The 13,476-nt window shown below is 44.2% G+C and overlaps 2 protein-coding genes across 2 annotated transcripts in view; one reads left to right on the top strand and one right to left on the bottom strand.

Moving 5' to 3' along the window:
* ncf4 (neutrophil cytosolic factor 4) overlaps nt 1-4,362 on the bottom strand; it is a 22,114-nt gene extending 17,752 nt beyond the window's left edge. Inside the window, exons 1-3 of the mRNA XM_061222985.1 lie at nt 4,014-4,362; nt 3,435-3,519; nt 2,833-2,986 (exon numbers count right to left, since the gene is read on the bottom strand). Of these exons, the coding sequence (XP_061078969.1) occupies nt 2,833-2,986; nt 3,435-3,519; nt 4,014-4,045 (271 nt within the window). The 5' untranslated portion in view covers nt 4,046-4,362. The remainder of the gene's footprint in view (nt 1-2,832; nt 2,987-3,434; nt 3,520-4,013) is intronic.
* Nucleotides 1-13,452, top strand: part of pvalb7 (parvalbumin 7) — a 27,190-nt gene extending 13,738 nt beyond the window's left edge. Inside the window, exons 2-6 of the mRNA XM_061222986.1 lie at nt 8,242-8,285; nt 10,137-10,205; nt 10,701-10,833; nt 12,118-12,227; nt 12,920-13,452. Of these exons, the coding sequence (XP_061078970.1) occupies nt 10,145-10,205; nt 10,701-10,833; nt 12,118-12,227; nt 12,920-12,945 (330 nt within the window). The 5' untranslated portion in view covers nt 8,242-8,285; nt 10,137-10,144 and the 3' untranslated portion in view covers nt 12,946-13,452. The remainder of the gene's footprint in view (nt 1-8,241; nt 8,286-10,136; nt 10,206-10,700; nt 10,834-12,117; nt 12,228-12,919) is intronic.
* Nucleotides 13,453-13,476: the final 24 nt, after the last annotated feature.

The raw sequence follows: 13,476 nt of genomic DNA, 5'->3' as shown, positions 1-13,476 counted from the left end.
GTATTTTTTAAATGTTGCCAATTACAGTTCAGTTGAAACCAGCGGGAGTAAAACTGCAGCAACCTGGCCACGGCGCAAGTTGAAGCAGCTCTGGGGCACATTGAAACAGCATCCGAAATGTCAGAAAATTGACTGGAAAATGCTTTGTTTTAATGAGTAAAAGGCAGCCATTATGTTGAGTAGCCTTGAACAGCCTCAGTTCACTTAATGCAATACAAAGGCTTACAACTTTATATCTTTATATTCCATCCATCCATCATCTTAACCCGCTTATACTGAACAAGGTCGCAAGGGGGCTGGAGCCTATCCCAGCATACATTGGGTGAAAGGACAGGTCGCCAGTCCGTCGCAGGGCACACACACCATTCACTCACACACTCATACCCATGGGCAATTTAGACTCTTTGGACTGTGGGAGGAAACCGGAGTACCCGGAGGAAACCCACACGAACACAGGGAGAACATGAAGCCGACCAGGCTTCGAACCCAGGACCTCCTTGCTGTGAGGCGGCAGTGCTACCCACTGCACCAGCCGTGCCGCCCAACTTTATATTCTAAGATTATATTCAATACTACGATCGGCTGCGATCGCTCATCGCTCCACAGCGCCTCCTCTGGCGAGCTGAGTCCCTGCGATTTGCTTATGTAAGCTGTACCAGCAACTCGCAGTGGCAAAACGGGCTGATTGCGAGCTTTCCTGCTTGCTTGCTGCATTCGCCCTCGTAAACTGACAGAGGACACTGCGGCGTTGGGACGGCCTGCAGTAACACAGGGCCTGAGGAGGACCCATGGGCTCCTAACGCGTCCGCTATTCCCACTTCATCTCATTTTAATATTCCAGCGTGTTCCTGTGCCTTTTAAGTGTCCTTGGACACCTAGAAAACAAGTTCTATCATTCGAATCTTTTTCACATTTTTTTTTTCTTTTTTTTTTTTTTTTCTACCGGTGAGTTCCGGACTCCCCCTCACTTGCTTTTGCCTACAGTAAGAACCGGGCAGTCGAAAACAGAGGAAGATTCCTCAGGCGCTGTGTCACAACTCAGAAGGACGAGGCAGCACCGCGCCAGAAGCGGTCCTCATTATTCTGCTACTGCTGAATCTGCCGTTCCGAGACTGCCAGGGACATGACAGGGACGAAACGAGAAGAGAGAGAGAGAGAGAGAGAGGAAGACTCAGTGGGGAAGATAGAGGCGTATGGCTGGTGCGGTCAGGTCAGACGGCTAAATTACACGTAAACGACGTTTATTTGATGAAGTTTGGTGAGCCCTTTCACAGGAGGCGCGCCATAACTTCTGTTCCTTGGCGGGCCTTCTGTGAACGGAAGTTATGGCGGAAAAAAGTCAAAGACAACACACAAGGGAGCACAATGCAAATAGACTGCCATGAGACAGGGGAGAGAGACAGAGAGAGAGAGACAGAGAGAGAGAAAGAGAGAGAGAAAGGGGGAGAGTAAGAGCGAGAACAGCCCTCTGTCGGGTTTTTTGGCAGTCTTGGTGGTGGAAATGCACCTGTTCGCTGTGTCCTGTGGTCTGAATAGCAGGTATGCAGGACTGTAGTGCAGCATTCCACCTGCACTGAATGGGGGGGGGGGGGGGGGTCCAAAGAACCACACCACTCCCTGACTCCATTAAACCAGTTCCTTTCATATTTGTTGAATGGGGCGGCACGGATGGTACAGTGGGTAGCACTGCCGCCTCACAGCAAGGAGGTCCTGGGTTTGAATCTTGGTCAGCCGGGGCCTCTCTGTGTGGAGTTTGCATGTTCTCCCCGTGTCTGCGTGGGTTTCCTCCGGGTACTCCGGTTTCCTCCCACAGTCCAAAGACAGGCTGATTGGAGAGTCTAAATTGCCCGTGGGTATGAGTGTGTGAGTGAATGGTGTGTGTGTGCCCTGCGATGGACTGGCGACCTGTCCAGGGTGTATTCCTGCCTTTCGCCCAATGTATGCTGGGATAGGCTCCAGCCCCCCTGCGACCCTGTTCAGGATAAGCAGGTTAAGCAGGAATGAATGTATTTCTTGAATGTGCTCACAACACACAAACACATGTAGGCAAATACCATTTACGCACATACTGCATACACATACACAAGTACAAACATACACACCAAGCACTTTATTAGGTATTTTAGACTTATTTTTTATTTGCTGTGGTTATTTGCTACTGGCACCTTCCGGTCAGCTTTGACCAGTCTGGCCATTCTCCTCTGATGTCTAATTAACGAGGCGTTTCGGTCTACAGAACTGGGTTTTTCGTTTTGTTTTTGCACTAGTCCCTAGAGACTAGTGTTCGTGAAAATCCCAGGAGATCAGCAGTTTCTGAGATACTCAAACCACCCTGTCTGCCAGCAACAATCATAACACGATCCAAGTCACTTCGATAAAAAATGTTCCCCATTCTGATGGTTCATGTGAACATTAACTGAAGCTCCTGACCTATATCTACGTGATTGTATGCATTGCACTGCTTGCTACACAATTGGATGATTAGATAATCACATGAATAAGTAGGTGCAATAAAGTAAAAATGTTCATAATAAAGTGCTCAGTGAGTATATATGCGTGAACTTATACACACATACACACACATACCATTTATGCACAATCACATGTGCACACATATGCATGGACTTATGCACGTAGCCACACATATGTGCACACACACACATACATACATACAAACAAAAACATACACATAGGCGCGCTCACACAAACACACACGAACACAAACACACACACGCGTACACACAACACAGACAAACAAACAGAAACACACACACACACACACACACACACGAACACAAACACACACAGAAAGCCTGTCCCAGGGATGCTCACCCGGTAGTGAGGGTAAGGTGCAGGAGTAGGTGGCGGTCTGAGTCTCAGGGGAGAACTTGTGCTCCAAGCTCTGATGAAGTGCGAGGAACTGTCGGTAACGCCGGTATATGAGGTATTTAGAGCCGCCTTTGGTCTTCACTTCGATCACAAACCGCTACAAGGCAGAGAAGCACATGCCATTTTCACTCCGCTTCACCGGCACCAGTGCATTTTACTCAGCTTGTCCTCCATTTCCAAACGTATTCATTAGCTGCGCCATTCTAACATTCAAATTAGCCATATAAACAGCACTGAGCCATCAATTTATTCAAGCACTGTGCACCACGTGATCGTTGCGCAGTGTTCGTTTACATTATTGTAAATCGCCAGGGCGGATTCTCTTATCACAAACGATAGAAAGGTTGCGCACACGTGTACATAGTACGTATAGATTGATACAGTAATATTTTCACGGGGCACCTGTTCCCCGGGATCGGGGGCCCTATGTCAAATTACCTCTCCAGTACCGCTGTCACTAATGTAATTACCTACTACGGTTGTGTATATGCAGTTATTCAATCCTTTTTTTGATGATGATTTTGGAAGTATGCAGTGCATCTCACATAATAGACGATGAACCCTTTCTTCTCCTCGATGTCAGCAATGGTGGCCGATATTGGGATATCGTCGGGAAGCTGGTCAAAGTCACTGAGAGACAGAGTGAGATCAAAAGGGTTAATGCATTGCCCAAAGTCGAATCATGCATGAACTCGTAAGCCCTGATGCCCACAAAGAGAACACACGCTGAAAGGCTGCACGCTGCTAATGCCAATGAAACGCCACAACAGCGACAGGCGTTTGAACGGTCAAGCACAATAAGACTGATTGAATCTTATTTCACTGCAGGACGAGGCAATACTGTCAGAACAACATAAACTAAAAATTAACGTATGGGGTTTGCATTCGATCATACAAGTAAATAGCCTACTTTTTCTAGCACGTGCGAACAGTTTTAATTCGACTCGTTTTGTATCAAATTTCACGACGCGATTAAGTTACAAGCTTAGATAAAGCAATGTAGCAACCTGTGAGTATACAGCAGTTTTTGAAGATCAGTATGAATTCTCGTGTAAATTTAGTTTTAACTTGGCTGCTTTCCACATTTCCCTCCATTAAGTAAACCAAGTAACGTCTCGTTTTACCTCTCGTCTCTCAGCTGTCTTGGCAGCGACATCCTGCAGACCAGCAAGTCGATGAGCAATATTAGGCAGCTGTAGTTATCTTGAAGAGTAGCCTACAGTAGAGTCTTCAGTGATCCGTAACGAAGATCTAAAACTCGAGAGACAGTTTGGGGCGGTAACCAGGGTGTTACTAACTTTCAGAACACAGGAAGCAAGATTCTTTCTTTCCCAAGAGTCGGACAAAATGTTAATAATTAAACCTGCTCTTTCATCAGATTGTGGTTTCCATTTATTCAGAATTTATACTCCACACCAAACTCTTCCTCCCGGCTGTGAGATGGTTAAGGGGCATGTCTCTGACAGTATCTGGGTGGGGCGAGTCCTTCCAACGCCACTTAATAGGATATAATTGTATAGTGTGCCTCCGTTTGTGTTCAAACTATTCCCTGGTCTAAAGTCCAGTTATGACCATCTTGAAATTACCAGCTACCAGCTGTTTAAAAAACAAGCTTGAGGTGTTTGTGTTCAGCAGGGTTTTGTATTTTTTTTATGGTCGAGTCATTTTGACTCTCAAAAAAGAGGAAGCTTAAAGTCGGCCTACACATCTGAAAAAAGTTTACACACACGCACAACTGTACATCTGTAACCCAACCCAACCCAGAGTTCAAATCGGATACCAACACCAATGCTCTTGCGTGACCAGCAAGCTGCAGTAATAAAATTCGGTTTTAAATGTATGGTTAAAATTCTTTTCATCCCCAAACTAACCCAGCACTTTGACTAAAAAAGCTTTCGGCTACCCATACAGCTAATCACTTAAATAATGTGCGGTTGGTAACATTCATGTGATACCTATACAGCTAGGCCAGGGGAGACCGGGGCATTACATTTTCGCTTAATTAAAATATATATACACATATTAGAGAAAATAATGGGGCTATGGGGCCAATTTAAACAACTCTGGGGCAAGTTTAAACGGCTTCCGAAGTCGGAAAACGGACTGGGAAATAATACGAGTCAAAGGTTGGTGAATCCAACATTTCTTACCGTTTACATTTTTCTATAGATATGGTCTATACTTTGTGTAGACTAACCGCATATGGCAACATTAATATGCAATTAATGCCTGGGTATGGATAAGTGCGATTGTCCCGGTCTTCCCTACCTTAAAAAATACCAAATTAAGAATTAGATCGAATTATAATATATATCATATCAACACTTAAATAATAATATGCTATTGAGTGGTTGGAACCTTCAAACTATGTCTATGTCTACTGTAATCCCACCAGTTCTAATTGTCACAGTGAAATCCCCTGCAATTTGTCCGAGGACATATTTCGCCTCACTGCAGAGCGACTCTGTCGCCACAAGATGTCGCCACACTAATTTAACGATGGCCTTTCACTTGAGTGCTTGCCACTAATCTTTACTGAATGTGTGATGTCGCTTGAAAGCTGACAGAACATCAGCTGACAGAACCATCTCTCTAGCACGTTTTACAATAGGCAGTCCATCGCAATATTTGATGAATGGAACCTTACGCCAAGATAGTGCAGCATGAGATAGCACACCTGTATAATAGTTAAGCAAACGTTTGTTACTGTGTCACTTGAAAATGCATTCCACTGTTAATTGCCGTCTGCGTGCCGTCAACGAACCATTCAGCCAGCCTGTCTGACTGGCTTCAAAGTGAACACATGACGCAACACAAAGTACGCTGTTCCTCAGGTTAAGCACCCTTTTTGAGTAAAATGAGTGTGACTCATGCGGCCGCGCGCACGGGCACCTCTAAAAGTCATAACATTCGGCTGTTACGTGTGTATATGCCAGATTGATGATGTCGATTGGAGCGACTTGCGCATCTGAGGGAAAAAAACCAAAACTGAACTTCATTTATTCATCCACTTTTAATCAATGAATGCAGCCTTATGTAACGTTATTCTTTTGGCAGTCCATACCATGTGCAACCCTTAACCCCTTGAAGAGTAGGCCTTTTGGAATGTTTTTTTCCCCAACGTTCTAGGCCAGTGTTCTAGAACTCCACTGCTACAGTACAGTATTGATTGTTACATCAGCATTAGAATGATGCGTTAAGAACACAATAATCACATATTTGATGTAGAAATGCAGATGTGTTCTCTAACATGCTCAAAAATTCTCCTCCTCTCTCCTCCAGTACTGTGAAAGTATTTTGTTCTACAGGGCCCCAAGAGATAACATCTATTTCAGCCCAGCTCAGAGGCTTATTATATCACTTTTTTTCATGCCCTCGCTCTTATTCACCATTCTCCTTTATTTTTTCTATACCTCCACCCCTGCCCCCCCAACAAAGTAGAATTAAATGCTGCTGCTGACATTTTGGACTGAAACAATTACTATTTCAGAGCTGATCAACAAGATTAACCCATAAATAATACATAACACCTTTATTATACAGTACTGCATTAAAAATGGCCACAGAAATGGTTTTGTTGGTGTGATGTACTGGTAGCAGACCTGTTCCTGTGAATGAATGTTATACATAGAGAACAGCCCTTCTTATTACACCTAATTCTGTGCACATCATATAATATAACAGCCCTGAAGGTGTGCTAATTCTCTGTTTTACTTTTGACTGTATTTTTTAAACGTGGAGCAGAACTCTCTGGGTGACCCTCACACTTTTGTCTAATCAGAAACTGAAGCAGAAATAAAGTGTAAAAGGTGCTGGCCTGGATTACGAGCTCAATGTGCATATTATCACCTCCGCTGCATGTCACACACACACACACACACACACACACACATACACACACACACACACAAACACACAGACACATACACACACACACACAGACACATACACATACACACAGACACATACACATACACACATACACACACACACACACACACACAGAGACACACACACAGACACATACACATACACATACACACAGACACATACACACACACACACACATACACATACACATACACATACACACAGACACATACACATACACATACACACATACACACACACAGAGAGACACACATGCTCACACACACACACACACACACAAACACACACATACACACACACACACGCACACACACACACATACACTTACACACAGACACAGACACACACACATACACTTACACACAGACACATACACACACAGACACACACACACATACACACACAAACACACACACACACACACACATACACTTACACACAGACACGTACACACACGCACACACACACACATACACTTACACACAGACACACACACACAAACACACACATACACACACACACACATTCACACACATACACACACACAGACACACACACACACACACATACACTTACACACAGACACATACACACACGCACACACACACACACACACACACATACTTACACACAGAGACACACATGCACACACATCTGTAACAGGAGCCTTTATTGGTAGGAGAATGAAAAGCAAGAGGAGTAAAGCAGGAATGGGAGACGGCCATAAAAGGAGGCTCCTGGCTCTTCTGACAGAGACTATACGAGAGGGAGGGGGAGAACAGAATTAGAGGTGGATCGAGGGGCGAGATCATGAGATTAGGCAGGAGAACGATCTCAAGATCTAAAGGGAGGGGCTCCTGCAGCATGTGTGTGTGTGTGTGTGTGTGTGCGCACGTGTGTGTGTGTGTGTGTGTGTGTGTGTGTGTGTGTGTGTGTGTGTCTGTGTGTTTGCGCACATGTGTGTGTGTGCCTGAGGCACCGAGCATAAGGGCTTTCAGCCTGATTGTGTTTTTGTAAGGTGCTCTGCAGTAGATTGCCTGTGAATGAGTAAATGTAGGTATGGATGGCTGTGGTAGGTGCAGACCTTACACAGTGTGTGAGCACCCTGCTTTGAGTGCACACAGAGAGTGGGAGGGAGCAGAACTGATGCTGCCAAGATGAAAGGGGGGGAAGAGAATGAGATAAGTAATGGATAGGTGGGGGTGGCCATGAGAGAGAGAGAGAGAGAAAGAGAGAGAGCGAGAGAGATGGAAAGAGATGGACAGCATAAATGAATGACAACAGAGAGGGGTTTGATTATTAATAGTGCTGGATGATTAGCTTGTGCAGTGGAGTTAGTGATACGACATTTGGGCCACATAGCAGCCTGCCACTGTAAACCGGGTTCCCATTTGCTGTCCTAATATAGACTATAAAACAGAGACAGTGACATCTCTTCTGCTCACCTTTCGTCTCCTCCAGCTACCCGCTCCCCCTCGTCTGACGGATACCTCAGCACCGCACAGGTAAGACCACATCCATTCCAGGGGCAGACGGGAAAGAAACAACTCATAAAATGAGCTCTGTTTTTGAAATGTGATAGACAGCCACAGAATGCTAAAGAAATGAAATGCAATTGAACACTCCAGCTTGCTGCTGGCTGAATCAGGTATCTGCCATTTAGGAGAAAGTGCTGGGAGTCATAAAGTTGCCTGAGAAGTTGAGGGGAGTGGGAGATGTTTTCGGGGGGGAGCTTAGGAACAGCGAATATTGAAAACACATTTCTGCACCAATCGATTCACGGAGAATCCGGACGCATCACTGCAATTTAGAATGAAATTCAATATAAATTGGCTGTGGTGTCTTGGTGATAGATTGGTAGAAACAAAGATGCTGACATTTAGACCATTTTTGTTTCTAAGTCACCGGGGAGTTAACATGGCCACATCAGGGACCAAACCACCAACCTTGCGGGGCCCAGTCATGTACCTTAACACGAGTAACGTGTGTGTGGAGTGATGGGCATCTGCAGATCTTATTGGTGGAGGATTGACCATGATGAGGACGATTGTATGGCTGAATGGACTACCTCTAGGTGGTGCTTGGTTACAGTGCAATGCAACGCAGTCTAAAGTCGACACGTTAGCAATGATGGGACAGCTCTGTGGGATACCTGCCTTGGTCATGCTTCAGTTTTTGAAAGTTTGATTTGTCAGTTTGTTAGTTCTGGGTTGTTTGCAGTAGTCACACCATCCAACCTTCGCAGCTGTATTTTTCTAGCATAATATCAGTATATGGACACTTCTTTCCTGAAGTGAGGATATTCATAAGCAGCACAAATGATATCTATAACTATGTTGTATGCTTCATGCCTATATTATGCATTATAGTTACAAAAAAAATAAAGAACAAACATAGAGAGTTATCACTGTTGTCCCTAAAATAAAATGAATCATACAAACTTGTCTTAACATGTGCTCATGTATTTTAGTATGCACAGTTGTATTATAGTATGTACAGACGTTTATAAAAAAAAGATTGCAACTTCATTTTGCCTCACTGAGCTGGCAGCATGGTCCATGCCTCATTAGTTTGGTATGTAACACATAGAACCGTAAGCCAAATTGAATGCATCTAATAAAAATATGCTTCAATACTGAATATGACCAGCGAGGTTTATATGCTGTATTGGTGTCCAATGACTCAGTCCTGTTCCCTACCGTATTGGATTTATCCTCAAGCTTACAAACTACAAAGTGCATCACATACAGTCTCTCACATGGCTGAAACAGCTCACAGAGGGCAGGAAAACCTGAAAATCACCTTGATTACTGACTGGTGGGCCGATTTTGGCAGCAGAACCAGGTGTTGATTGTGTCCAATATGTTGCCAAGATACTCAGGGTGGCTTGCGTTAGCGCCATGTTTTAGGTAATGCATGTGCGTTCTGAGCCAAGTTAACCTGGCAAGACAAACAGGATCATGGCATCACCTATGTAACAAACAGAGTGAAAGATTATACTCTCCAAGAGAACATAGCAGGCTGTAGCTTGAACAGTGGCCACATACTCACACACACACATACACATACATGCATGCACACGCACACACACACACATACACACACACGCAGTCACACACACACACACGTTCCTGTAGCCTATAGTAGATCTCGTATACTCTGTTACCCATTATCTGACCTCTGCTAGTACACTTTCTAACATTTGCAGGAACCTTCAACCATTTCATCTGATTGTGATGTTTTTCTCTTTGCTTTCTTTCTTTTCTCTCCCTCCTCACCACCACTCATGCTCATTCAATCCTCTCCTTCCTTTTCTTCACCTTCAACTTTCTCTCCATTTTTCTTCATCCATACAGCTGCCAAGATGGCAATGAAAGACATTCTCAAAGCTGATGACATCAAGAAGGCCCTGGATGCTTTCAAAGGTGAGGAGGAGGATTCTTCCCTTGCTTTTTCCCACAGACAATTTAGCAATGGTAGCAGTGTAGTACAATGATTAAGGAGCTGTGTTTATAAAGGTTGCCAGTCCAGCAAGCACACTGCTGTTATACTCTAGAATATGGCACTTAAAAGCATCTGCTTCAGTGTATGTCCAGCTATATAAATGGGTATTATATTTAAAAAATGTAGCCGCTCTGTAATTTGCTCTGGATAAGAGCATCCGCCCTCATAACACCTGTAATGCAAAGAGGGTAATGTACTCTTATGTAAAGTAAATTGACCAGTGTAGTATAATGCTTATTAAATCAAGGTGCAAAATAAAATGTTATTTTAACATATGAGTTGCCAAAATCAAAGCCTATTTGAAATTTCTTCATGAAGCACCTTGTTTGTTAGTTTGTTTTTGAATGAAAATACTGCAGTGTGTGGGTCGGTTTGATATTCCCAGCGCCTTACTGCTGTCCATGTCCTCTCCACAGCTGCCGACTCCTTTAACCACAAGAAGTTCTTTGAGATGACTGGTCTGAAAGCAAAGTCAGCTGAAGACGTGAAGAAGGTTTTCAAAGTTCTGGACGTAGACAATAGTGGCTACATCGAGGAGGAAGAACTCAAGTGAGAGGCGCGCCAAGCATGTAGATCTCCCACAGCAGGACTAACCACCATAGACACACACCATCACCATGACTAACCACCATAGACACACACCATCACCATGACTAACCACCATAGACAGACACCATCACCATTACTAACCACCATAGACACACACCATCACCATGACTGACATAGATACACACCATCAACATGACTGGCCACCATAGATACACACCATCACCATCACCATGACTGACCACCATAGATACACACCATTACCATGACTGACCACCATAGACACACACCATCACCATGACTAACCACCATAGACAGACACCATCACCATTACTAACCACCATAGACACACACCATCACCATGACTAACCACCATAGACAGACACCATCACCATTACTAACCACCATAGACACACACCATCACCATGACTGACCATCATAGATACACACCATCACCATGACTGACCACCATAGATACACACCATCACCATGACTGACCACCATACATATACACTATCACCTCCAACACAATCACAAATAGCCATACATACACTCCAAAACATCCCAGAGAACAACAAACCACCATACATAACCACAATTTCACAAAATTATCGCCCCATACAAACCATCAGCTATCAAAGGATAACTTTAATACACACCAATTCCTCCCACACTATGACTAATGTTCTCACACACTATAACCTCCCACTGCATTACTGTCATATTTACACATTCTTTTACACAGCACCTCAAGCAAAAATAGACACAAAATCCTCACACAGCATGACTACCCTCCTTACACTCTATAGCAGAACACAGTACCTATATGCAACATACATACCAATCCCAGAGAGCATAGCTAACCATCATACAGGGCAACCTTTACGGAGCATGAATAACTCGCCTATGAACCAAACCCCGACACAACAAGAGTAAATAGTTCTGATAATGTTTGACAGACATACCAGTGCAATTCGATTCATGTTCCAAATGATCCTGTGCAATAGAAATGAAGTGCTTGAAGTGAATTGTTTAATTGAATTGAGATTGCCCTGACTTGCAGGGTAATCATATTAGCCCCACTGTCTGAAGATGAAATATTTTATGTTCAAGGCACTCACACACTCAGTCTATTCAAACAATTCCCGGTTGACCAGCTACAAGCTCAGACAAGCTGCCAGCACTAGCTGGTTAACCAGCTCATATTCCGATATACCAGCTTGAAAATGGATCTGGCCAAGCTGCCATAGCCGGGTTTCACAGCAGAGTCCTCTCCCCTCCTGTCAGATTCGTGTTGAAAGGGTTCGCCTCGGACGGCAGGGACCTCACAGATACAGAAACCAAAGCGTTCCTGGCAGCGGCAGACAGGGATGGAGATGGGAAAATCGGGATGGACGGTAAGAGTGTGCCGGAAGCCGACTGCAGGGAAACTCTGATCCGGCCCACAGGCCTGCAGACCTGCTGGTTCTCACTCCTCCCCACTAATCAGGGACCGGGTTAACCCGGACACAGCAGCCGAGTGTAATCTCTGGTCAATAAGTAACATTACTGGTGTATGTACTATGTACAGCAGTACGACTGACCTTGGGGAAGGGATTTGGGCATCTCCTGCCTACGGGTTCCCACGGTAGTGGGTGGTGCATTTGGAAAGGGACCAAGACACACATCTTAGTGTTTCCTTTACACACTAAGTCACTATGCCAAAACATACACTCAAAACATACAATCCAAAAAGATACATGATCTACCAGTATTTTAATAACACACATAGTATATACATAGTATAGTTTTCTTTATTTAACATTCTGGGTGACAGATTGAAGGCGGGACACTCATTTGCAGTGGTGCTGAGGTACAATACAATCAGTGACATTGTAGTAGCGCCAGAGATCCTCGGGGTGTTGAAGTACAGGTTTGATGCAGTCCAGGCTCGATACAGTACAGGACTCATTTCTCAGTAAATAGTGAGTGCAAATAGGATGAATGACATGTTCTCCTCATTATCGTTAAGTGTTCTTACAAATACTGAAAATATGAATCCAGTTTTGCACACATTTTGGAACCTACTTGTGACTGTGTTTCCTTTCAGAATTTGAAGCCTTGGTCCATGAATAAATAGCTACGCCTGTGACTAGATCCTGGTCTGCCGTCTCCTCCTCCTTGCGCCCCCATCTTTGACTGCAGCACTCCGTACTCCCCACCGCCACCCCACCCCCAGTACCCCCCTCCCACCAAAGCCAGGCTCTCTCCACCCGAACACACTAGACTAGAGGTAGGATCTCATAGAGAGGGGGGGGAACCCAGAGGGGGCACCCACCATGGTAGCACACCAACACTATTTATTTTCCTTTTTTATACCAATATAGTGTGCTGTATATGTTTCTGTTTACTTTTAAATATCAATTCATATTAAGATCATTGTAGATATGTAAACAGCACTTCCATCACCTCTATTTATTTTACATTTAATATCTCTTTATCATCCATACTTAGTTTACCCCCACCATTCCTGCTCCCTCCCTCCTCTCCTAATGAGTCATGAAAAACACTGAAAGAGGAATCATGTCAAGCTGTGAAGAGAGAAAGCAACAAAACAAAGAAATAAAAAACATATTACATTTAGGTTGCAATTTCTTTCTGTCGCCT

The sequence above is a fragment of the Conger conger genome, chromosome 2, assembly GCF_963514075.1.
Source record: "Conger conger chromosome 2, fConCon1.1, whole genome shotgun sequence".
Taxonomy (NCBI): domain Eukaryota; kingdom Metazoa; phylum Chordata; class Actinopteri; order Anguilliformes; family Congridae; genus Conger; species Conger conger.
Note: the sequence above shows the minus strand (reverse complement) of the source record. Positions and strands in the feature narration are given on the sequence as shown.